Below are 26770 nucleotides of genomic sequence, written 5' to 3' on the forward strand. Positions count from 1 at the left end.
AGCAATGAGTCAGCACGCCATCTGTAGCCCTATCCAAGAACGAAATGAAATTCCTGCTCGACGATGGAGGCCGAGTAACTCTACCCTGTCATTCTGGAGGACAATACCACCATGAGAAAATAAAATCCTAGTGTGTTTATTTCTCCTACCCGCACTTCTGTTTGTAGCTTTCTCCCTTTATTTTCAGTTACACTAGGCAACAAGTTTTCTTAGCAATGAAAGGATGGCCACGAGGCAGAAGAAGCATTCCTAACTGAAACCACTTCACCAAGTGACTGGGCCCAAGTGCCGCCAGATTCAGGCCCAACTTTTATATTTGTTCCCTTTCGCGATTAATGTAAATACCTATTGCAGTCGATTTCGTACAAAAACTGTTGCCAATAACGGTGATAAGAGCTTCATTCTCACCTGAGCTAATGAGTGTGAACAAAATTGTGGTGTTGGGAGTATTAGAACACCAATTAACCCGCACGCCGAGTTCCCATTCAGCTGATCCAACGGCGACACATATAGATAACAAGGTGACCTGTGCGGCGTCCCCGCCGTGGAATGATAATCCGTGCGACAAAAAATAAGCCATGTGCGCTCCGCGAAGTGTGGAATTCAATGTCAGCGTTCCGATGTCCTACTTAGAGATATTTGTTGGTGTCTCGGGCTAACATCGCGAATTTAAAATGGCTCCCGACTTATAGTTGAAGTTCAAGGCTAGTTTTACTCAAAAATTGTTATCACAGCCACTCTTTCGCTAAGCCGCACTTTGTAAGCGCTGCCCATATGCCGTCTCAGTTTTCTGGCGCCTTTTAATTCCAGTTCACACTCACACACATACGCGCGCGCGCACGCACACACATTCACTGAAGAAAAGAGTGGCTAAACTAGGTTACGGCTTGGTTAAAAAGTTGGGCGAGAGCCAGGACGTTTTTGTTGTACTAATAGCAAATGAAACATACTTACGCTAATGTCCTTCAGTTTTCGCCCAATTCATTCACTGTTGTTCAGTTTCTTCACCTCATTCATCTAGTCATTCCTCTTCTCTTCTTTCTCATTTTTTCAGCATCTTCTTCTGCCCTTTCATCTCTTCAGCCTTATATTCTCTTTTTTCTTTCTTCTCTTCTTCTCTTTATTGGCTCAGCTTGACTGCAATCTTTTCTGCTTCTTCTTCTCTTCTTTGCTTCTTCTTTTTTGTCCTATTCTTCTCCCATTATCTTAGCTTGTCGTGGCTTGGCGTGGCTGGGTTCGCTGATTTCTTTGACAAGTACTGCTCAGTTACAGACAACTGGGGCTTGCGCCTAGTAACAACTCTCTCCCTAAAGCCGCCGCGGTGGCTCAGTGGTGATGGCGCTCGGCTGCTGACCCGAAAGACACGGGTTCGATCCCGGCCGTGGCAGTCGAATTTCGCTGGAGGCGAAATTCTAGAGGCCCGTGTACTGTGCGATGTCAGTGCTCGTTAAAGAACCGCAGGTGGTCGAAATTTCCGGAGCGCTTCACTAGAACGTCCCTCATAGCCTTAGTCGCTTTGGGACGTTAAACCCCCATAAAATTAACCAAACCAAACCAAACTCTCTCCCTGAAAGAGCACGCTATTTCACACTCTGTTTGCTTGATCTCTGTGTACTGTCACGTGCTCGCTGATATCGCTTTGTTGTAAGCTAAAACCATAGCGTAGCTGCGGAATGCACGCTTTACCAAGAGCCCCGCTCCTGTGGCTTAGATTCCGCATGCTTCCTTCGCCCTTGGTAGTGATAACAGGTGAGGCCGCACCACAAAAGAACCTAACAAATTGTGAGGACGCTTGTTTATCAAGAGGCCATCGCACGACGAAGCCAACACGGGGAGACACTAAATGTTTACCACCTTTCCTTTATCCTGTCAGACGTCCTATGTGGTTATTCTTGCGTACAATTCCGATGACATTACAAATGATAAACGCTATGATTGAAGCTATAATCACTTGCCTGTGATGAATAAGCTCCCGTGTCTCTAATAATTTTGCAATTTGATATCAAAAGTGCGTTCATTTCAGGCCGCAAACGTTTATCAACCGTTCGCAATAAGGATGATGAAAACGGATCGGAAAGCGGATACCGCACCCTCGTAAGTCGCATAATAAGTGCAGTATTTGTGGCGTCGAAAGAGGTTACCAACGGACCTGATAACACTTGATAACATTGATAACATTTGTTATCAGGTACGCTTTGTTGTGGGTCCTCTCCTTTGGCTGTATCCGTTTCTCGCTACTTCATAGCAATTATTACCTACCAACTTGCCCAATCAGCCGTTCTGTCACTTGTTCCGCGTTCTTGGTTTTTTTTTCTTCCTATAAGCGTGTTTATATGCCCACGGGTGACTACGCGAGAGCGTCTAATTACCTACCAGTTTATGACAGGCATCTATTTACACTCAAATAAATCTGCCATTGAACATCTGATGATCTTTTTGAGTGCCGGTGATCGATTGTAGGCACTTAATAAAATTTGTCGTTGAAAACATTCTGAACGCAATGTTATCAAGGTTTATCCTACTATTATATAGCCAGGATCCGCAGCACATGATTTCAAAGCACGGCTGGGCCGAGAAAGCATAGAGCGAATTGGATTTGCTTGCACCGAAAGCTAAAAGGTAAGTGCTGTCAACTGCATTTTCCCGCTGAAAAGAAGTAGAGTGTTCAGTTGTTTTCTCATAACTGGAAATAACGAGCCTGATATGCGCCAGTGTACACATGTTTCTGATCTTCCTCAGAAGACCCCACAAACATACCTGAAAGAACTAGTCACATTTGGAGGGAGATTATAATTTTTTAAAGAGTTCACTTGCTACAATGCGGCGTTAAATAGCCGATGCACGGGATCTAAGTGTAAGAAGGAGCAAGCGCGCACAAATTGGGGCACATTCTTTTCTTTCTTACAAATTTTTCACAGAGAATTCATTTTGCTTCGTTATGAAACATATTTTAGTTTTCTTTACTTTTCGATGCGTAAAAAATAGGTGAGACTCTGTTGCCCTCTGAACAGAGCAAATATGTTGCTCTGTTGCCCTCTGAACAGAGCAAATATGTTGCTCCGTTTACCCAAATTGTGTCTTTACTTAATGTTGTGTTCACGGCCTCAACCGTCCTGTATATTAGTGTGGTCAAAATCATGACGGACGACATGAACACTCCATCTCAAAATTTTCTGAGAGACACACACCCAAAAATTTGCACTTAGTAGCATTAACATCTATGGGTCATACTTTACAATGCAATAAAAAAAACATCGAGGTTAGATTGGAACTTACAAGGGTCATAGTGATTGTCTGTGTCCAAGTTTCGTTAGTTGATTTTGTGCTTTGTGTTTGTTACTTTTAATTCCGCTCTGTGTTTTACACTCAGACAAAATATTTGTATTGGGGCACGCTAAACAGCCATTACTCAAATAATTCATCCATTGGGTGAATAACTGAATGACATTCACTTGTTCATTGTTTATTCATATATAGAGCTTCAGTCAGACTATAGAATGCCTGGCCACATATATTCATCCTGCCTCTCCTCCCCATGTGTAAAGGTCAAATTGAGGTCAAGTAAAACATTCGAGTAGTTATCCTCATGGGCTAGTCGCTTTCCCATATTTATATTTCTTTGACTGATATGAACTAAAGTTAGCCTATATATCGCAGTAGCAAAAAATGGTACATGTTGCAGGATCCCTAGGGAAACCGTCCTCATGCTGATTAGTTGCTGCGGCTTCATATTCTTTTTGTATCTTGTCGCAGAGTGCAAGGTGAAATGGTTGGCCGGTTGCCCGTAGCGACAACGCTGCTGTTGCTGCTCACGAACGTAGCGTCGCTGGAGATCGACACTGCAGACGGTGGTTACAAGGACCTTTTGATCGCCATCCACAAGGACGTCGCTTACAATGAGTCCATCGTGACGAATATCAAAGTGTGTCAAGAGAAATCAAACTTGCTTAGTCTTTACACTCTCAGTTCTTTACATGCATGCGGGATGCGTAGGCGGTTCGAGGATGAACCGACACTCTTGTGGGTAGAAGTTAGCTGACGTTTGCTTTCTGGCGCTGTGAATCATAGTGAAAAAAAGTGATGCGAGTAACTGGATATGGTTTCATGTGGCATGTGCTGTGCGAGCCGTCTTTTCTTTTTGTTTCCTACAATTTTGTGCAAGCGAAGCCAAGGTCGACCGTGAAATTTAATGTTAGTGGCTGGTACTGATTCATTATTGACTGATTTCAATCCATTCTTACTTTAATATGACCAACAAGATTAAATACTTCGATGTCACCTTTTCATCACTGCGGTACGTACTGGAACGCACAAGTGACACGTTGATAAATTTTCATCATTTCGTACTGGTGAAGGTTTTTTTCCTGTTACCACCAGCCATTTGGTTACGAGAAAGCAGCTGGCATGCATAGCCTCAGGCGGCAAACATGCCTTTATATGCAAGATATATATTCCCAAAATTGTAAAGATTTCTTCTTTCACTCCCTCTCTTATCCCTTTCCTTACGGCGCGGTTCAGGTGTCCAACGATATATGAGACAGATACTGCGCCATTTCCTTTCCCCAAAAAAACAATTATTATTATTAAAGCTACCTATCGCTTTCGATACTACTCTTGTGACGACCAACATGGCGCCATCTCGGCACGGCCAGTGAGGTCCCAGGATATCATTGACCGTACTTTGTTTCTTACAATTTTTTATTGGTGAAATTTTGTTTGTGATGCACTAGAGAACCGTGCAAATAGTTATTTATGCAGTTATTCGTGCTCACTTTTGGGAAAGTGAATTTCTGGTTTCTTTCATTCCTGTTACCCGCCGCGGTGGCTCAGTGGTTAGGGCGCTCGACTACTGATCCGGAGTTCCCGGGTTCGAACCCGACCGCGGCGGCTGCGTTTTTATGGAGGAAAAACGCTAAGGCGCCCGTGTGCTGTGCGATGTCAGTGCACGTTAAAGATCCCCAGGTGGTCGAAATTATTCCGGAGCCCTCCACTACAGAACTTATTATCCTTTCTTCTTTCACTCCCTCCTTAATCCCTTCCCTAACGGCGCGGTTCAGGTGTCCAACGATATATGAGACAGATACTGCGCCATTTCCTTTCCCCCCCAAAAACAATTATTATTATTTCATTCCTGTTCGTTCTTTTCGACATCACCCCCCGCTTTAGGATACCTCGCTACTGCACTCATTATGGCCACTTCACTCGCAATTATTATATACAAAAAATTTTAAATTCTCTGCCTGATTGTACCTTTTCAGTTGCTTCGCTGTCACAATTAAAGCATTTCTTAGAAACTCTTGTGTCGGTAACTTAAGCTGTTTCTTTCTTCTTGTTCACTTTCGGTATCAGGGTTGTTCTAATTTGCTTGTTTTGTCACGACTGTTTTGCAATATCTTCGTCATTCACCGACTGCCGGGTACTGCCCTACAAACCTTCTAGGCTTGGGCAATCCTGTCTTAAAATTGTAAACATGTTTTCTGGAAAAACAAAGGTGTTTACTATTGAATATGTCAAGATGGTCGTGTAAGGAACAAACGCCAGAATTGCTTTCAATGCACAGGACAACATATATTAATGTGGGCAGAGAAAAAGAAAGAAAAACAATGTTGCCCAGCCCGCACCGCCTAAGGCAAAAAGGACAACAGAAGGAAGTAGCTAAGTGAAAGATGTAAACAGTGAATCTCTGTACACAGGAGCTGCTGCAGTCTTCATCGGAGTTCCTACACCGGGCCACCAATGGGCGGGTCTACTTCAAGCACGTGACCATCCACTTCCCGAACACGTGGCCGAAGAGGAGCAGTGCCAGACCCGTGTCTGGGAGCTCCTTCGAAAGGAGCGATCTCCGCGTCGAACTTCCAGGATCTGTTCACGAAGACCGGCCATTCACGATTCAGACCAGGCCCTGCGGTCAGCCGGGGGACTTCATACAAATACCTCCCGCATTCCTCGCCGAGCTCAAAGCGTCCACTACAGCGAAGTATATAAATCCAGGTACGCTGGCATTGAAAGAGGAATTCAAAGCGATTCTTTTTTCAAGCCGACAGCTTTGTTGGTGCGTTTTCAACAGAGAAGTTGCTGTTCGTGATTGTCCGCAAACAAGTGATGTGAATTTTCAATCGCACGATCAAGCGGTTTATTTATACGGTCCGCTACAAGGCTTGACCATTGGGTAATTTTTTTTGTTTGACTGAAGTGCACACTCGTTCAGGCCTAACTTGGAAAGTCAAGAAACAACAGTCAGTCTCCAAAACGAAATCATCATGAACGAGACAGCAAAAAAATATAATAATTTTAGGTGATGGACACAGCATTCAGCATTCTCGGTTAGCAGGTTCTTTTCGCTAAAAACCCCTTTGGTAAGTTCTTCACTGTAAAAAAATATTTCCTCGCGCAGTTGCAGTTAAGTGATTGCTCTTCCGAATAGTGTCAAAAGCGCTGCAAAAGCTGACCGGGCACGTTTCACAGACCATCCTGTGCAATGACTTCGGAGAAAATACTTGGTTACAGCTCGTAAATCTAATGTGGTGGGTAATACTACCCCCCACCTCCCTTCCCCTTCAACAGTTCCCCGCAATAGTGTCTTTCTTTTTCCTGTTTTTGCTTCTCGTTGCACACTTGTGCAATATTGTCTTAAGGACTTCGCATCAACGTACGCTAGCATGTTACGGAACGTTACTCGAAAGCCCCACCAGAACAGCAACTGTGGATCCAGTGCAAATACCCTCTTAATACTAAAAGCAAGCTTATGTTTTGTCGGTAATTTCTTCGTCATTTCATCCCGACAGCGTACGTGTTTGTGCACGAGTGGGCCCACTACCGGTACGGCGTGTTCGACGAGTACGGCAGCCAGGATGACGACGCGTTCCCCCTCACCTACTGCGTCGACAACAAGGTGAGCACCACTGATATAATTGGGAAAAAAAGCACTTTTTGCCGCAAAAATGAGAAGAAAATTCGAGAGCAAACAAAAATAATTGGAAAGCAGAACAACGACACGCACACTCAGAGTTGTACACCTGGTACACCGTTTATTCGTGCGGTGTCCCAACATCAAAAATCAAGAGGTCCATTTGCATACGCTGTATAAGCAGGCATAAGCAATGGCCGACTACAGCTGAGAGTTTAATGATAATAATTGTTTTTTGGGGGAAAGGAAATGGCGCAATATCTGTCTTGTATATCGTTGGACACCTGAACAGCGCCGTAGGGGAAGGGATAAAGGAGAAAGTGAAAGAAGAAAGGAAGAAAGAGTTGCCGTTGTGGAGGGCTCCGGAATAATTTCGACCACCTGGGGATCTTTAACGTGCACTGACATCGCACAGCAGACGGGCGCCATAGCGTTTTGCCTCCATAAAAACGCAGCCGCCGCGGTCGGGTTCGAACCCGGGAACTCCGGATCAGTAGCCGAGCGCCCTAACCATTGAGCCACCGCTGCGGGTCAGCTGAGAGCTTAAGTTTGCGCTTAAGTGTTTGTGTCAGCCTGGAATCAACACGTACAGATTTATACAACGCCTGGGAAACAACCGGACGGCTAAAGGAGCCCAATAAATAACAGAAAGTTCCACTGGAGGACGCAGAGGCCAAAGTAGTGTGCATATCTCGCACAATACGCAATCTACAGCACGGTACTGTATACTTTTCATGAAGACATGACCGCACAGTTCCAATCTCCAGGAAGCACACTATATTCCCTAACATCGCTACCTGGACTAGTGCAATTGGAATAACGGAACCGGTTCATTACTTTTTATTTTCCTCTCCTGCCAACGTATACACAAACTCCAGCAGCCAAAGGGGGCTGTTGGATGGACCAAACCAATGTCACTGATAAAAATAGTATAATTAGGCAACAAAAAATGTAGTCTGGATTTATTCGAGAAAGAAATCGTAAGTCTGACTGGGCAAAAATTGTCCACACATCGTTTCACACTTATCGCACAGTGGATTTGATATTTAGCTCCTGACCCCAAGGTCATGTAATCCATCCCTGACGCGGCAACCGCGTTTCGATGGATGCGAGACGCGAAAACGCCCGCGTGTTGTGCGATGTCAGCGCACGTTAAACAATCCATTATGTTACAAAAAAATCCGAAGCCCTCAACTACGGCGTCTCTTATAGCCCATATGCCGCTTCGGGACGTAGTGCTTTTGTGCATTAGCACTATGAGTCCTTAGAATGGAGCCGGCAATTCATTATTAATTTAAAAAAAAACGTGTTTTTAGATTTCGTGGGGCGATTGGTGTGAGCGTACTGACGGTTTTTAAGCGCCATATACCACAAGCCATCGCATGATTGTAGTACCTATACCGCACCTGCACATAAATATCTGGGACGTTCGTCCGTCTGCTTGGTTTCGTAATGCAGGAGTCTTGGTACTGGTCTCCTTTTAATGTGCAGCACTTGCGTCGTGTACTTCTGATTCTGTTCCTTTCTATTTTACTTTGTTTCCATTTATGATCAAGCCATTCTATCTGCCCTTCTCAATTCTCTGTCCAGCAGAACAACTTTCTGATGGTTTTTGATCAGAATTCCCTTCAGTGCCTTATTGAACGCCTAACAGTATCATCTCTATAACAACAGCAAGACTTCTAAGGATTGCATCCGCAGTAACCAAGCCGTATGTCACATCACTCCTTGTCCGGTATCTTAGCTCCTTTTCCTGCCTATATACTGAAATGCGTTCTCGATAACAAAACAACTTACAGCCGAATAAAGCAATCGTTAATGTTGACGATGGTAGTCATTCTACTATGGTAGAAGGATCCCTATTCAGTCGCTGATACTTCGACTTTGAATAGAGTGGCTTGTTTTAAACATCTAGTTTTTTATCTTTTCGTTATGCCTTCAGGTCATGCTGAATTCATGCTCGAAGCAAATTCGCTTCAAGGCTACGACGAAGACCGGTGAAAAGTGTATGATGAACAAGAACTGCCAGTTTTTCAAAAACTGCACGGTACAGATTGTTGTGTCAAGTAAAGACCCTATCGAGTCATCCATCATGTTCATGCCGTACCAAAGCAATGTAAGTAAACATATTCATGCGCATGTAAGTACCGACTCCTTGCGCAATGCCTTAGGTCACGTTGCCGAACACATTCGTCGCAGCTTATTTCCCAGAGGAGTGTGCTGTGATTAGTTAAGAAAACGTGGGACTGTATGAATGCGGCGATATGTTTTTTTCAATGTTTACTTTAAGGAGTGTGATAAACAGTTACGTTCTGTTTCAAGGATTTTGAAAGTGCTGCCATGTTTCTAACCGCCCAGTAGTGCTGGAATGCCAACGTATTGCATTTTTCAGGGAGGTCGGCAGGAGAAACAAGGGCTGGTTCAACAGTACCAGGAAATACTAAGGAATTGCAATAGTTTATGTTCGTTTATCATGGTTCTGCAGCGCGATATTACATAAGAGACGAGCATAAAATTATGATACGGGTGCTGTTGGGAGCGTCAGTGCCGCCCTTGGATTTAGGTGCTCCGCGAAGGTATATAAGAACTGCCTTGGCAATACCGTAATTGTCTGCCGTTTTCGCCTAAATCCTTGGTTTCATTTCTCGAAATAACAATTCTGCGGATTTCTCTCATGAATAGCTGCAAGACAAATGTTTGCCTCTAATGTACCGTGCTTACGCGTTGTGCTGATTTGCTAACAATTTTAATGATAATGTTTGCATGTGAAAGCAAAAAGATTTTGGTAAGTTTTACTTACGAGTAAACTGATACTGAAACTATGTGGAGAGAGGCTAACAAGCATGGCATGCGTAGTCAAAATTTATTGCCTAAAACCTATTTGTAATGCCAGCGCAACAGAAGTAAAAAGGGCTCGCACAAAATCAACACGAAAAAACAAATAAGGGCAGCAAAGCAAAAAAAAACTCGCTGTTTTCTGGCAAACTCTATATAATATACGGTTCATAATTAAAGGTTGAATCCAGAATCCACTCAGACTGCGAAATCAGGAAACGCACATGCCACTATCCCGCTCCATAAGTGATAACATTTATCACCTTTTCATTTCCAGCGGTTCATAGATATGGCGCACGCTGCACCTCTATAAGCCAGGCGAAGATGAATAAAACTTCCACAAAAAAAAAAATGCTGGGATCACCTACAGTCGGATACAATTTTGCCTAGTGCTAAAAGTCAAACATACATCCATATGGATAAAAGCGGCTTTTTGCATTCGCATTACTCAGTATGCCTACCAATATGGCACAATATGCGTGCAGATCAGTCAGTTCTGTGACTCCACCAAAGGAACCCGCCTTCATAACCAGTTCGCTCCGAACAAGCAAAATAGGAACTGCCAAGGGAAGTCGACGTGGGATGTCATCAGCGAAAATGAAGACTTCAAAAAGTGAGTCATTGTTTTGTATGTCTTTTTTGCTCCAGAACTCCAAATATGTTGAAGGTAAAAGTGCCCCATCGACAGCTGTCTTCTCCTCATACTCTGAACGCAGAGGAGTGGCGTAAGAATAGTTCCCGTGCGGGCATAGTACAAACATGTGCTCAACAAATCTTCAAAAGTGTGCAGGGAGAAGCGTGCGGGAGATCAGGATGTAGCTTGCCTCTTGTGACAAACTGCACTTCTCATTCTCCAACCAGCATTTAATAATTAAAAAATTAAAAAAAGAGCTCTGGACCCGCCGCGGTGGCTCAGTGGTTAGGTGCTCGGCTACTGATCCGGAGTTCCCGGGTTCGAACCCGGCCGCAGCGGCTGCGTTTTTATGGAGGCACAACGCTAAGGCGCCCGTGTGCTGCGCGATGTGAGTGCACGTTAAAGATCCCCAGGTGGTCGAAATTATTCCGGAGCCCTCCACTACGGCACCTCTTTATTCCTTTCTTCTTTCACTCCCTCCTTGATCCCTTCCCTTACGGCGTGGTTCAGGTGTCCAACGATATATGAGACAGATACTGCGCCATTTCCTTTCCCCCAAACCAATTATTATTATATTATTATTATTATTATTATTATTATTATTATTATTATTATTATTATTATTATTATTATTATTATTATTATTATTATTATTATTATTATTATTATTATTATTAAGAGCTCTGGAAATAAATTACATTGATTTTCTGAAAGATAGCGGCGACGTAATTTATGTCCAACATTCTTAGACAAAAATTTTTAATATTGGAAAACTGTAAGGTAGTGGTACATAAATGTTGAAGTTAGTGGTCCATTTTTCCGGCCTGTAGCAAAGTCTTTCTTTTATTGTGTTTCTATCGCCTGGCATCGAGCAGTTAAGACTGCCTTAAAAACCAATGGGAAGCACTTCTGACGATAGCAGAAGCGTTAATAACAAAAATGCAAGCCTGAAGACGGGAGATCTTCGGAAAAACTTATTGTTATAGGAAAATGTTACAATATCTGAAAACAATGGCGCTCATAAACTCTCTCCCGTTCAAAAATGCTTTTGTCCAGAATTGTTGGGTATGCATTCTCCTACTGAGCTCCCTTGTGAACATGCAATCAAACGTAGAGTTAAATTAATTACCGCGCCACCCTGAGTTGCCTCTGTCCACAATTGCAGGGTCCCACGGCCCGACATGTCCAAGCGCATTAAGGTCTCTTTTGAGGAGACGCAACAGAAAGAAGTCCTGCCTCAGCGAATTGTGCTCGTCCTGGACGTTTCAGGCAGCATGCAAGTAAGCGCCGACAGTGTCAATTTCGCAGCGTCACGCTGTTTGATATCTTAAAAGTCACCTCTCGCGTTAGTGTCGAAATCTTTAAGCGAAGAGCTTCAATACGCTAGGTAAAGCAGCCGTCGCGTAGGCCAGAGAATGATCTTGAACGACCTTCAGCTCAACCACGCTGGCCGTGTATGACCATATGTGGTACAGTTATGGTGTCGAACCGTTGACCCCTCATTCTGACCCATGATCTTTAGTTTAACTTTGACCTTTGGCCTTGAGCCGATTTTTCATCTCTAACCTTTGACATTGGGTGACTTTGGATTGACCTTTGACGTTAATAACGTCCGATGGGGTGATGTGAAGCCACACGATGACATCCGATGCGGGTGTCGTAAGACCATGTGATACCACGTCATAGCCACGTAGTCGTGTGGGTATATATAGAACGGCTGTTGCAAACGTGTAGCGGAGCTGCCATGGACTAGCCTTAGACGCTCAGCAAGCGTGCTTGCTTTTCGCTGAGTTCCGAGATTAACCATGTTAAGCCACTGCCAATTTTTTAGCGAACAAATTGCGGCTCGATAGGGTGTTTATGCTGAGTAGAAGTCAGAGGAATCCCTGAGCCATGGTTTTATCTCAGACAATTAGTAAGTGCAGATTGGCGTCATAAAAGATAAGAGCTGGAAATTAATATTGGCTTGCAGTATATTTTCCAAACAGAAGCAACGAAATCTAGCATTCTTCAAAAGCGGTCAGCATCATGAGATGAGTCACGCCCACGCCACAATGCGTCTGCAAATGACCGATTTCTAATTAACCCTCTCCAACAAGCAGGCAATTAGCCGTCTATTAAATTACTTTAAATAATCGTCAGTTACTCTCCTTGTACTGTACAGTGATCTTGTGTAAACATTGCCGTTTTTATTTACAGTACACTATTAAGAACTGCACCTAGTTCCCACCCTCACGCTACTTAATGTCTTTTAACGTTACCACGAACACCTTTTCCGAAGTTTGCGCCGCTGGTCGTTTAATATTCGAAATTATCTTTTACACTCTAAATTTCAGCTACTAAGGGAATGTAGTGGAAGCTCACTCAGAGGTCAGGCGTTTCTCTTGTTGGGATATGTTCCCTGCGGCTCGTAGCATCGAAAGAAAAGTATGCGATATAGCTTTTCTGTCGCTGCGCACTTAGAAGGACGGCGCCAGTATGCTAAAAAAAATAGGGCCGCATATGCTATTGCGTAGACCTCCTGAAGCATGCAGATATGGACATTAGCACGAAAAATATTAACGTGAAATGATCTAGAAATGTGTGTGGACAAAACGTGCAGCGCTACGACCTAGCATCTCGGCGCCCAAAGCACCTCGCTATATATATATATATATAACAGATAGATCAGTTTAACTTCATTTGCCCAAAGCACCTCGTTATATATATATATATATATATATAATATATATATATATATTATATATATATATATATATATATATATATATATATATATATATATATATATATATATATATATATATATATATATATATATATATATTGCTTGTCATAACCATTATACAAGCAAATGAAATTAAACTGATTTATCTGTTCTTATGCAATTATTTATATTTCCCATTACATAGTCGTGATGAACGTCAGGTGGTTTGTAAAATGCTATGTGGAAGCTCATTACCAGGCGATGGTTGTAAGCTGCTGGCTGTCTTATAGATTCTTCGCCATACCTTTCCACGGTCGTCTCTGGCCTTGAACATCCTCATCTTGTTTGGGCTGCGATTCTGAGAGAGACTCAGATTATCCGTGTACTAGCCAAGCTGTAACGCGGCAGGCCCCGGCACGTTGGCTGCGGAACAAATTCGAAAATATTTGGGTGATAAACAGTGATAATAACGGCTCGTTTCGAGGCGCCTATCACTTAGCCCAACTATCTTTGTTCGTCGTAGGACTACAAGCGGCTGAAATTTCTCAAGGAAGCTGCTACCCGGTACATCGGGGACATACCGGACGGAACAAGGCGACTGGCTATAGTCACGTTCAGCTCAAAAGCCACAGTGCACCACACACTGATGCCCGTGAACGTCAATACCAGACAGGGATTGGTGGATGCAATTAAAAAGCTCCGGGCCCGTGGCAGCACTTGCATTGGCTGTGCCCTCCAAACAGCTTTGCAGGTAGGTGCTTAGAACGCTTCAGCATGAAGAAGTTGCTCTAAAGGCCAGTTTATGGCTACAGTTTTTTTTTATTCGAGACGTTTGCCATTAGGCATAATGAGAAAAGGAGAGAAAGTTAGAAGAAAGAGTGTAAGCAAGCTTCGCTTAAAAAGTGGCAAAAGCTCGCGATCAAACGACTATCAAGAGTCCACTAGCGGTAGTTGTCTTCAACGTCCCATCGCAGGCCTACCTTCCTTAGGAGGCGTCGTCTCACGGAGGCTGTAGCCGGGCAAGTGCACATCAAGTGTGTTGTGTTTAATTAATATTAATAATATTATTAAGCGGAAAACGCAAGAATAATAAATAATGACTTGCAGGGGTGATCCAAACTGATATCCCCATTTCTTTATCTTTATGGCCGGGCTTTGAGATGCAGCCGTTCAATTCATTAGACAACGGCAATAAATAAAACTATCCGCACGAGCGGATTCAAATGACGTTGTCATGCGTGTTCCTGAAATAATTCCTTTCTCTCGGTGGCGCTGCCAAGGTGGAGGTACTGGCTGTAGGTGCTTATCAGCTGTTATGAAAGAACAGTGGATTATATCGAAGCTACTTTCAATGTCTTTTTCACTAAAGATAAGGCAGTGCCAATGGCCGCTTATTATTAAAACGAAACAGGAGGAAAGTGACATGAGCAGGTAATCGTAGAAGCCTTCCTTCCCTAAGTACCATTAGAATTGTTAATGAATGTAAAAAGGTGACATTTAAGAGAGTAATAATTAAGGCTAAAAATTAATTTATTAAGATTGAACAGCCATACGTTTAATGCCACCACCGCCTAAGAGGAGCTTTAACTGTTCTCATTGCAGGTGCTTTTACCAATCTCCTCTATAACCCACTTAAAACTCACGCTCTCAGACAACCGTAACGTTCGATAGTCTCTTTTTGCAGTATCATACTTTTTGCTTCAGCGCTGTTTGATATCTTCAATGTCGTTTATCGCCGTACTGTCTAACTCTCTACGGAACGCATACGCGGCTCGATCGAGAGTTTATGATAAGGAGGAGTCAGTGGAAGCGCTGAGCTTGTTAACGAGAAAGGGGCGGATTCTGAAAGTGTAATTTTTTGGGTTAAAAATAATTTAAAAGAATATTTAGACGCCCTATCTCTGGGGGAACACACCGTCACGTCCTAACAGCACCTTTTACCATTCTCAAAAGTGGCGCTTTTACTGACATCCTCGTTCATCGCCACAACACTCGCGCCCTCATAAAACTGCAACTATTCGAACGTATGACCTCAGCAAAACAGGGAACCCGCCAATAACTGCGGAGAAGCGCCCTTTTCACTCGCTATGAGTGAACGTCAGTGGTGTCATGTTAGCGGAGAGAAGCAGGCAATTTGCAACGTAGCCTCTTGCAGGTCCTGACCACAGCTGACGAGACTCCAGAAGGCGCAAAGATAGTACTGATGAGCGACGGAGAGGAGAACGCGACTCCGCATTTAACCACGGTCATGCCGGAAGTCCTAGCAGCCAAGGTAGAAGTCAGCACTCTGGCGCTGGGAAAACAAGCCGACGACCAGCTCGAGAAACTAGCGGTCGCCACCAAGGGCAAGGCGTTCGCATTCAATGACCTCCAAGGGAACACGGCCCTTCAAATTGAAGGGGCATTCGTGGAAGCCACCACCACTCAGGCAGACGAGGCTTCCGAAAGGTACACTCCGGTAAGTGTTGGTAATTTGCGTGCGACGCACCCCTAATGCTGCCTGGTGAAGCTTTCCTGCCATACTTCGAAGGTAAAGCATGAGGGTCTAAGGTGCAATCCCTGCTCGTAGCTTGGCTTGGTAGCTGGAAAACAGAATGTAAATAATAAGGCACACCAGCACAAGGACGAGAGTAGACACAGTTCTCATACCGCGTCTCTAGACTCTCTTCCTTGTTCTGGTGCGCCCTTTAGCTTTAACATGGCTAACCCAATTGCCCATCAGTTTGTACTCTCCGAATGTAAATGCTGGCTTGCAGGCTGGCCTCAGGTTTCTCTTTAAGACTTCTTGGAGACCAACCTTATCAGCGTTAAAATGCAATACGGCTGAAACAATTTCTTTAGGCCCTCCATGTAATGCACATCCTTACTGCTATCTTCTGTTAAACCGGTCGGTCCCGCCGTTGCGTCCATGTTTCCCGCGCAGCATGCCGCGCCATCTTTATGCATGGGCACGCAGCGACACCTGAGTCGCTTGAAACCATCAGCATTATCTTGCACTACAAATGCTGCAGTGTAGAAAATTTTGTTTTATTAGGCTCTTAAAACGTGCGAACAAAGGAAATCGAGATATTTTTTTCGTGCGGGAAAAATGTTAACGTATTTTGGCATGTGAAGTGAGAAGTTCCATTTTCACACTCCCAACGGCTCTCGCTTCTTTTGCCGTCGGATTTCCAGATGACCTGCGTGATGAGTTCTTCCTGATCGCGTTAGGAGACACAGTTATAACTCCATTTGACGAAGTGAAAAGCAGCCGCGGATTATTTCGTTAAATCAGAAAATTCGCAAAATTGAGAAAAGTATTTCACGCCCCTGCGAAATCTGAAATCGTAACGTAGAGCCACCCAAACGGTATCGTGGCATCGTATTTGCCGATTAACAGCGCTTGCGTACGATAAATCCGCCAATGCGCCCCAAATCCTTCATGCATGAAAGCAGAATCTGGTGAAACGGATTCGAAGCCAACGTGGAAAGCGCCGCCGCCGATTGCGGAATCTGTTGTTCCTTGCAGCAACGCAGCGCGGAGCACCATCAAAAGAAAACTAGAGCCGTAACCTTGTCGCCTAGATCTCACTGCTGGGCCACTATTAACAGTCTGAGAGACGCTGTGAATAAAATAAGTCAGAAATAAGCTCCTTTTTATTCAGGCATTCCGGGCTAAACTTCGTTAGGTAGGAATTGGTTTTCAAGTTTGTCTCGTTATTTCGCTTTGATGAGAACATTGAACTGCATGGATACTTGCCGGGGAATCAAAATTTGTTCGTTACGTCGAGAAGTTCGCACTAATTTGGTTTCGTTAGACCGAGTTTTAACTGTACCTGAGTAGCGAAATGAACCCATTCACAAGCCTTGAAGCGCTTTGGAGGTGGAGCTGCTGCTGGTTTACCTCAGCGCTTCTATAGAGATAGCACAGTCTCATCAACGATCTGTTCAACACGTTTTTTCCCCCGCAGAAATATCTGCGAATCTAATAGACAACTAATCCCATCTGGCGTGGAAACTACAGATCAAAAATAATGAGCTCATCATGAGGCGCCGTTTATTCTTATTTGCTAGTAGCAAAGATTTTTTTTTCCATCGGACAGCTGAACGGCGAACCACCGCCGTCTCTGCAGGCGAATGAGCCGAGACGATACCGGAGCCCCATCGTTTTTCGCAAAACCTGGTTTTCACAGAGGTCGCTTGCCAGAACCTTCTTGGAGGTTACCTGTTACGGAATTATATGGTAAGCGGCGACGGTGGCAGATAAAGACTTTTTAGGGTACTTAGGAGGGTGCTGACAGAGAACTGCTGGGCCTCAGAAAGTGTGCCTCAAACAGTCGGGTTTGGAGCATCATCAATTTGACGTTGCTATGGAGCTAATCTTGACAGTATTAGGCAAAACTACTCCCACTTCTAGCTTATGGCAACCTTAATCTCGAAAGATTGCTTTTCTATGGTAGACTATATGCATGCTGCGCCCATAACAAACCTCTGGGAAGCGATAAAATGCGTAAAACTCCTACCCTCTTTAGGGTTAAATACGTTTCGGCACTACAAGAATTCTCAATTCTGCCAATTTGGATACAATGCTCAGAAACTGGTTCGACAACATGCTTTCTCTGTTTAATTTATTGCTTCAAAATCACCTATGCGAATCAATACACGCATGAAAACCACTAAAACCAACGACATACTACTGCCTCCATAAGCCAGTGACCGCATCACGCAGTACAAACGAGTGAAATCGGGAATTTTGTCAACAATTCAACTGGTCGGGGGCGGAATGCAATTAGGTTCATTCTGCTATGAGTTATCAGCACTAAAATAAGCAGAAAGAAAGGGGGAGAAATGCGCTAGAGGGTCGGGTAATCAAATCCGCCATCGAATTGAATTGATCAATAGTCAAGCTAGTGCTACTCGTAGCCGCGCTTTATTACTTGGGAATAAATTCTTTCTCTCCATGCAACCATTTGTGTGCCGAGGTCACGCTGATGAGGAGTCGCAAGCTCTCCGATGCTGGCATTCATTGAAGGCAACTGTCTTAGCATAGATGGGGAGGCCGAGCCGATACCGTATGTGCGTCGAAGACTGGGTGCCGGGAGGAACTAGGAACATTTTCCGGAAGTGGAGAGCAGATCGCGGTACTTCGCATCAGCGAACTCAGTGAACCTTCTTAAAGCGTCCTGGTCAATCAACAATTCGATCCCGGATCTATAACGCCTCCGTGTAGGGCTCGTTTGTCTTCACACTTCATCAAACCGTAAAGGATACATTTATTGACAAACAAACAGGGACTGCATCGTGCTCGAGAGCTTTTTATCCTTCGCTGAGAATTTTCACTTTCAGGGCGCAGCGAGAAGCCGCCGTTCTAGTCGTAGGAAACGTGACCGAACTTGCGTGTTAATTTTCTTCTTAGACTCTATACTGAAATCTTTTTCCCTTCATTACAGATCATGGACAGCCCCACAAGTTTCACGAAAACTTTAGAAGAGGAGTTCATGCTGGAGAAGAGCTTGGGTAGCAACACTGTGGTGCTGATTCAACGCGTCTCTCCCTCTCTTAGGAACGCACCCATAGCCGCCTGGCTAGTTGATCCCAGCGGACAAAAATGTCAGACTTGCAGCGAGGAGGACAAAGGCGATATGAAGACCATCTCCATACCTACCCCGGCAAAGGCAAGAAGGCGTTATGAGCAACTAATTTTCGTACCCGCTCGCGTTCTTGCATTGGTCGTCTCACAACACGAGGTATTATTCAGTTATTTACCGAATGTTTGGCCGAGTGGTGAAAGCAAACTACAGCGACAACCGAGTAAACGTGAAATGGAGATTCTGGTCGTTGTGTTTGTCACGCATGCTGTCACGCATGGTCACGCACGGTCGCTCATTAATGCACATCGCAGGCGTCCGGTATGACAGGTGCTGGGACAAAACGTGACACGTTGAGCGGGTGGGCTTAGAAGGGGGGGGGGGGGGGCGGCGTGCGCTGGTGATGACGACGATGAGGAAGACAAGATTTCGACAAATGGTCGCTGTAGTTCGGATTTGATTACATAGTGAATTCTACATTGATAGATACGCAGATGAATATACAGACATATAGACAGACAACCACAGACATACGAATGGATGGACAGGCAGACAACAGGCAAAGTGATTGATTGATTGATTGATTGATTGATTGATTGATTGATTGATTGATTGATTGAATAACTAGTTGACTTCATTCATTGATTCGTAGGCAGGAAAATGGACGCTTCACGTGCAAAGCTCCAGCCCAGACGAAGTAGAGGTCAACATCCAGGTCAAGTCTCAAGCCAAGGACCCAGACGACGAACCGATTAGGGCATCCTGCCGAATGGCCAGTATAGAAGTGGGAAAAGTAGATGGAGCAATAATACTCACCGAGGTCAGGAAGGGAAAGAAGATCGTGCTCAACGCCGAAGTCACCGCAGAGGTCACCAGACCAAAGCCGCCATACAAGGTTAAGGTTACACTCAACGACGTCGGTCGGGGTAGGAATCAGTTTTTTTTTTGCTTTTCTCTCTCCTCGGGGCTATGCTGGATCGTATTTGAGCTGACGAATTGAAGACATAAAGTCTTCGACACAGGCGTTGTGCAACTGCTTTAGCCCGAGCTGCATATTGCAATAGTAAAAAAAATGAAGCAAATGCCGAGCGTGAAGAATCCGCGTCGCAATGTGTGCGGGGAAGAGCGTTAATCCTGCGGCTTTTATCCGGACCAGCTACGATATTCGAAAATATCTGAAACAAGAAAGCTTTTCAATGAAATTATAAGATTGGTTTGCCTGTTATGAGAAAACTGAAATCTATATATGGGCATTGAAATTTTCCAGGTATGTCTATACCCGTGGCTCACAGAATTCCGTTCGTATCCATTATGCGACAGCGCCATGTTGTCCGGCGCGTTTTTCAGTAACCTAAAACGAGAGGGGATTTTATATCACTGAAGCAATAGAAATACAGGACCCTTAAACTATGTGTTGCGATCGAACTACGTTTGCGTATTTCGCAAAGGCACGCTGCGAGCGAAAAATACAAAATTGTTTTAAGCAGAAGCACCTCTGGGTTACTAAAGTCATTAAGTGCTAAACGGAAGCATTCCAGTGGTTGTGAAGCACTATTATTGCAATATCTTAACAGTGCTTCTTAAACTGAATGTACCGCATCACATGTCGAAAAATGAATCACAAAGACGGATTTTGGTCAAAAAGCGTATCTCAACCGAACAATCAAGGAAAACTAGTTCTGGTACCTTTTCCGCTGGGCTCCCATCAGCTTTGCTTTGTCGGTTTTATTAGTTACAAATCAAGTTCCCCTCGAGCTTCTGACTTTATTGGGCCTCCTATAGAGTGATAACAATGAAGAAAATATGAATAACGTTTGAAAGAATGCAGAATAGTAGACGATGCAATACCTCCAGCTGAGACGGCTTGTACCCTGCGTCTATTTCCTAGCGACAGGGGAGTAAGTCCAGAGGACAAGACAGTGGTTTGTCGCGATAACTTTCAGCCCTTTCGTTTACGGGACACATCATAAATGATTTATTTACTTGATTGTACATGCATTCAGCTGATGCTTCTGTTCTGCACACTGTCACTGCAGATCCGGACACCCAGCCCAACGATGGCACATACAGTGGGTACTTCACCGGCTTCGTTGGGAAAGGAAGGTACTCCGTTGCGGCTCACGTGTCCAGCCACAACAAGACACGGCTTGCGGATCCGAAGCCCGGTTCTGGGAGCATCTTCAGCTCTGCCGTCTTGCTTACTTCCACCGCAAGTGAGTTCTTACACCGTGCATCAGTTCGAAACGCCATACAAGTGCTGCTGGACAAGTCTTGCCCTGCATGGCAAACGCTTCGATGTTCATTCAACAGCATGTATTGAATGAAACTGGTGCATTGGGCTTTCAGTTACAGCGGAATTGCTTACTAGAAACGGCCTAGCTGACCTGCGTTCCAATGATGCTATTCCCGTGAAAACAGACGCTTCAATGTCCTCGACTCCTACAGTCATCCACACAATTGTCTAGAAAACACAGACGGCGCGTTCACTTGTGATGTTACGACATTAGATGCACCCTGCACGGCCTGATACGGCTTTTAAACATATGAGCAGTTGCAGACGATCCAAGATTATTTGCATGTGCGAAAAGGTCAGGTTTCTAGCCCTATTGGTCAATCGTATAAATAACATAAGTGTACTTCCCGGGCTCTCTAGACAGATGCGTGGTACTCATCAATGAACTAATCAGTAGTTCGAAGTGACATTCGAGAAGCGGGATTCAATACTTGTTTATTCGTTGTTAGACATGGCGGGGAGACATCTTTGGGTTAATATCTGATCTCTGTCGGCCCTTTGTTAGTCTTGGCAGTTGAATGCAGGCGCAAGACCGCAGACTTCCTTCCTTCTCTGCCGTTTTTAGTGTATACACAAGACGGGATAGCTATCAGTGCTTAAGCTTCTGTTCCTAGCCGGAATTTGGTGCATCTCCAACTGAACCCATGGTCTCAGGAAGCTACCTCTGCCGCTCCAGCTGCATTTTAATAGTGGAAAACTAGAAAACCATCTCTGTGTTACGCAACCTCACTGCATTTAATGAACTACAGGTGGTCTAACTGAAACTGGAGCACCTTATTACGGCGTCACCCATTGCTCGCGTGCAGCGTCTGGACGTTAAATTCGATATGCCACATATCATAAGAGTTAGCAAGACATCATTTGAAAGATTGTGTTTTCTTTTTCACATCCTCTCCCTGCGAACATATATCTTATGAATCTCTCTCCTCGGCCCCACTTATTTGCCACATCCTCCCACGGCGTACAGTCATTAACACAAAAGATGAAACCATTAGAGGGAACCCAAACAGCAAGCGCTAAACTGGACAGTATGGCGGCTTTACGAAACAGTGTCGAATGCGCATTCATCCATAGGATGTTTTTGATAATTTTAGCCCGCTATTATGGCTAGAGGAGGAGAGAGAAAAACATTATATGAGGCCAGTTTTAAGGATTTCTGAGAAGCGCTCCCTCCACATAGGCCCTCATGGAATCCTTGAATGCTGAATAAATACAAGCTCTCGAAGAGCAAGGTGAAAGATATGGTGTATAAGTGGAGGTGACGGCGCCGTTTCAGGCGTGCGGATTCTGTTCCATCTTCTCTTCTCCACTTATCTTCATAAAGTTCGGACAGTAAGCTATGTCATGGCACTCAAAGTTTAAAACGGTTAATAGGGTGAGATAAGTATTTTTGCGTGTAGAGGAACGCGTCCATTTTATTTGGAGGTAGTTACCTACACCCCAAGCTATTTCGTGCAGATCCGGACCTTGATGACTACGACTACACAATTGACGACTTCATTGTCGTCCACACAACGGCTGAAGTGGAGAACGGGACCTCGAGTGGCGGGCAAGAAGTCGACCCCTTCCAGAGGGTGGCGTCAGGAGGGTCATTCCAAGTGACAGAAGAAATCCTGGAAGAACAGGTGCCGCCTGGAGACATCCGGGACCTTGCCGTAGCCGCAACACGTCCAGGAGAGAACGACACGCTCTTGGTGACGCTCACGTGGACGTGGCCTGGAGCGCATTTGACGTCTGGCAACGGTGAGGTTCGAGTTAAAGATTAAAGCAGCCCTGCATTTATCTCTGAGGTTCCTAATCTTGAAAAAGACATGGGAGCAGGGAATGAATATAAAAGGGCTTTCAACGTTTTTCGTTAGGGTTAACAAGTATATCAACTTTGGACTAGCTACAAGTGTTCGTTACTCGGAATGTTTGCTCTACTGGATACTGCGAGAGTGCGTTCGGGCTGGAAAGTGGGAGTATACTTAAAGTAAAATTGGGAATTCCACCTGGAATTATAAAAATCTTAAACCAGGTAAAATATCCTAATGTGGCAGAACGAAGGCTTTATTTAAAAATATACGAAAAAGTAAAGCACAGACAAAACGAAGAAAAAAAACACGTGGAAAAGAAGAAGTGATACTGAGGCAGTAAAAACAAAAAAGGGAAAGAAGAAAATAAAAGTGGGCAGTATTATTACAAATCACTCGTTATCAACAAAAAGCTTTAGTGAAAATACAAGGACGTAAATGAATATATTGAGGTATTCAACCTGACATCAGTCTATAGTAGTAGAGTCATAAATACTAGTTCTATCACGTAGGGTTCGATTGCACAGGCACACGCCACATGTAATATCTATCACATTTTCTCCATCAGTCCACTCGACGCTCGAGAAAATACCAACAAGGACAGCTGCACGCAAACTTTGCGAAGTGCACTTGCCAAGTGATTATTTACTTGTCAGCTAATTCAAATCAATAATTATTTCCCTTGAGTTTTAATGTAAAGGTCACCGCTGCAGCAAAGAGAGGGAACTAAAAATCTCTCAACCGCCCAAGATTTACGTGTGTGCATTGATAGATGGTTTCGCGAAGTTGCTCAATAGGTGTACATTAGCCACGGCGTAAACTGGAGAAAACCTCTAAACGGTATCGATAATTTATTCACTACTTTTGAGAACGAAATCGACAGAATGCGGCTCTGGAAGATGTGTTGGAAATTTATGTGTTGCCACAGAACAGGCATTCCCATAAAAGTAGTGTGTTGGAAGTAGCCTGACTGCTATTACTACGTTTAGGAGGCCGTACACCCGGCTCACTTGTTACATATGCTTTCACCAGAAAATTCAATGTCAAAAAAGCCCGAAAGTACATTGCAGATGTACAGATTTGTATACAATGCGTTACAAGAAACGATTACTTGTCACAAATTATATTTTTGGATTTTGAAACGCATTTATTACTTTTTGTAGGGTGTAATGGCCTTCAGTGCTTCAATTATCATGTCCAACTTTATCGGGCAAAAATTTTGAAAATTGCAAAATTATAAGACACTGTTATCTAAATATTGAAGGCAATGGTATATTTTTCTGATAGGTAGCAAAATCTTTCTTTTAAAATGTTTCCGTCGATCACATCGAACCTTTAAGACTACCATGAAAAACCAAGGGCAATACTATTGACAATTGCAAAAACCTAAATACAAAAAAATACCAGATTGCCGTCGGGTGATCTGCGGATATGTTGACTGGAATAGTGAAATATACGGAGCAGCTCACTCTTATAGTGTATATGTGTGCTACGCTAATGAAAGGTGGATGAGAATAATAGTGAATGATTACTTCGGTGTCATTAAATATGGATAAGAATTAATCTAATAGTAAATGATTACTTCTCTTTTAATGTTCAGTTCTTTTTCCTGGGCTGTAATTGACACACATTGCTATCTGCTTTATTAATTTATGCGGCAATCGTATATTTTTTTATTTTAGCAAGGTGGGAGGAAAACAAAATATCAGTGACAGAATACAAAAGCAAAGCATATTACACAGTGGCAAGTTGAATCAAAACAAGTAAAAGTTCGTAGAAACAACATTGCCAAGTTGAAAAAACAAATGATGTCGTGGTGATTGCAACATATCAGTGTCCCTAAGGTTAATATTTGAATCAGTTGCTGTCCTTCTGAAGAAAAGTACTTCTAAAAGATATTGCACGCGTGAATTGGTGTTACTGTAAAAGCATGTGTTTGTCTGGTAGCATATCGGGTTTAAAAGTAGTTTATTTCAGAAATGTGGGTTTTTGTGATGATTAATTAATTGAAATAGTTGGGTACGTGGGCATCAACCCTCTTATTTTATTTACTGGTGGAAAATTAGCTCTGGTTGAATGCCAGTAACTGAGGATTGCTTATAGATATTATAAATAAACCGTATCCCCTTCCCTGTACTTGTTCTAGCTTAATGTTGTTAATTTTAGGCATAATGTAGAGTAAGCACAATAATTAGTTTATTAGCAAGAAAACAAACTGAGGCTGTAGAAAGCTTGAGAACGTGCCTTGGGAAGAATAAACAGCTTGAAGCTTGCAGCAGCAGTTACACAGTCTATGTGTTTAGTCTAGCTCATGTCTCTGGTGACCCACAGTAGGAGGTATCTATAAGCGCATAGATGTTGACCATTAACAGTGTTATCAAATTTCAAACGATCTCTTTTATCGTGTTTGTCGTAAAAAAGTTTTTAAAGACTAACATTTGCCAAGGTTCACAAGAAGCAGTAGTATTTCATGACAGGTAATTGCATTTGTAATCGGTTACTTGCTTACTGTAATGTGTACATGACTCGAGGCGTGACCACTGGCTTGCAATTAAGATATTTTATTTCATACATTTCCCACAGTGTATTCGACTTGAAACTGATAGGGCGTTGCACAACCTGTTGTGCGGGCGTTTATTTTAGTCGTCAAATTGGTAAAACTCTAATTTTATTTTCATAAGTTTTGGCTCTTTATCGTTTACAGCTTCCTCCATAGAAATTCGAGCTAGCAAGGATCATGGAAAGTTGAACTCGGATTTTGAGAGTCAAACTGCAATCACAAAGACCGACGTCGTCCAAGGCAATCTCGACCCTCTCCCATCCGGCACTAAACACGTGGTTACCGTGTCCCTGTCCCGCGCCTTTGCCACGTCAAGAGCTGACGGCGCCGCCGACTGGAATGCCTACCTTGCGTCTCGTGTCGCGAACAGCGCAGGCCTGAAGTCTAAGACCTCGAACGTCGTGCCGGTGTCATACACGCCACCGCCTGTGACGACCACCGTGGATACTACCACCGTGGCTACGACAACACCGTCAACGACAACAGAGCCGACCACTACTGAGGCGACCACAACACCGTCTACTACCACAGAAAGGACAACCACCCCATCTACTTCCACCACTGTTGAGGTCTCTACACCTGCGGTTGGCGTCCAGAGCAGGCAGACGTCGGGTGCTATTATGCCACTGTGGACGTGGATCTTGATAGGTGTTGTCGCTGGGGTTATCCTCGTTGCCATTGTGGTTGGAGTGCTTATGAAAATGAGCTCGAGAAACAAGCGGATATATGAACTCCTCGTCGGCCGATCTGAGCCCAGGCAACAGACAACTGCATAGGGATGATTTAAGGGGTGCGTTAAATAAGAGCTGAGAAGGTCAATTCAAGAGAAACTAGACACCGTACAGCCCGATGTTTATTGTCTGCCTTAACCATTAATTTCTTGTGGTTGAAGTTCGGATTAATAAAATGTACATTACTGCGATGAAGGAGTGTTGCTGAGACGGCAGCGAATTGTGAAAGGTAAGCCTCACTGATAAAACATTATTTCCTCATTTTAGACGCGAAAAGAATGAAACACAGCGACTACAACACCGCTACTGTTACTGTGCGCACCCAAAATACTACCTTTATACAGGCAAATACGTATATAGGAACAGGGGTAACGCTTGTACCGAAAATTGCGAAAAAGTCATTCAAAGTTCTCTGCTCCTTTTACAATACTGCGATATCGCGATGAAATTACAGTACGCCATTTGAGCTTAAAATCAGCAGCGTCTCACCGCAGACGCTTCTTCTCTTTTGGATCAAGTTACGGTTCTGGATATTGCTCGCAAACATAATTTTTTCCTACTATTGTCGTCTTGTTTAGGCGAACATTGTCCAGTCACCACGGCGAACTTGAAAATGACCACAGCCTCGAACCGGAACCAGGTCAAGACGCCGAACCGAAGGGCGCGAATGAAGCGAACTTTCCGAAATGTTTTGTGACAGTGGTCTATGAAGCTTTGCGCATGTTAAAGGACCACACGCCGCG

At 43.9% G+C, this 26770-nt stretch overlaps 1 protein-coding gene across 1 annotated transcript; it reads left to right on the plus strand.

The window, feature by feature from the left end:
• The first annotated feature begins 2539 nt into the window (after positions 1 to 2539).
• Positions 2540 to 26200, plus strand: LOC144106713 (calcium-activated chloride channel regulator 1-like). Its single transcript, XM_077639554.1, has 14 exons — positions 2540 to 2619; positions 3754 to 3922; positions 5694 to 5991; positions 6786 to 6892; positions 8850 to 9023; positions 10228 to 10355; positions 11542 to 11656; positions 13607 to 13834; positions 15239 to 15541; positions 18513 to 18737; positions 19303 to 19576; positions 20687 to 20863; positions 22402 to 22686; positions 25441 to 26200. The coding sequence occupies exons 2-14, from the start codon at positions 3767 to 3769 to the stop codon at positions 26070 to 26072; spliced, it is 3102 nt and encodes a 1033-aa protein (XP_077495680.1). The 5' UTR covers positions 2540 to 2619; positions 3754 to 3766; the 3' UTR covers positions 26073 to 26200.
• Positions 26201 to 26770: the final 570 nt, after the last annotated feature.

Source organism: Amblyomma americanum, chromosome 10, assembly GCF_052857255.1.
Source record: "Amblyomma americanum isolate KBUSLIRL-KWMA chromosome 10, ASM5285725v1, whole genome shotgun sequence".
NCBI lineage: Eukaryota > Metazoa > Arthropoda > Arachnida > Ixodida > Ixodidae > Amblyomma > Amblyomma americanum.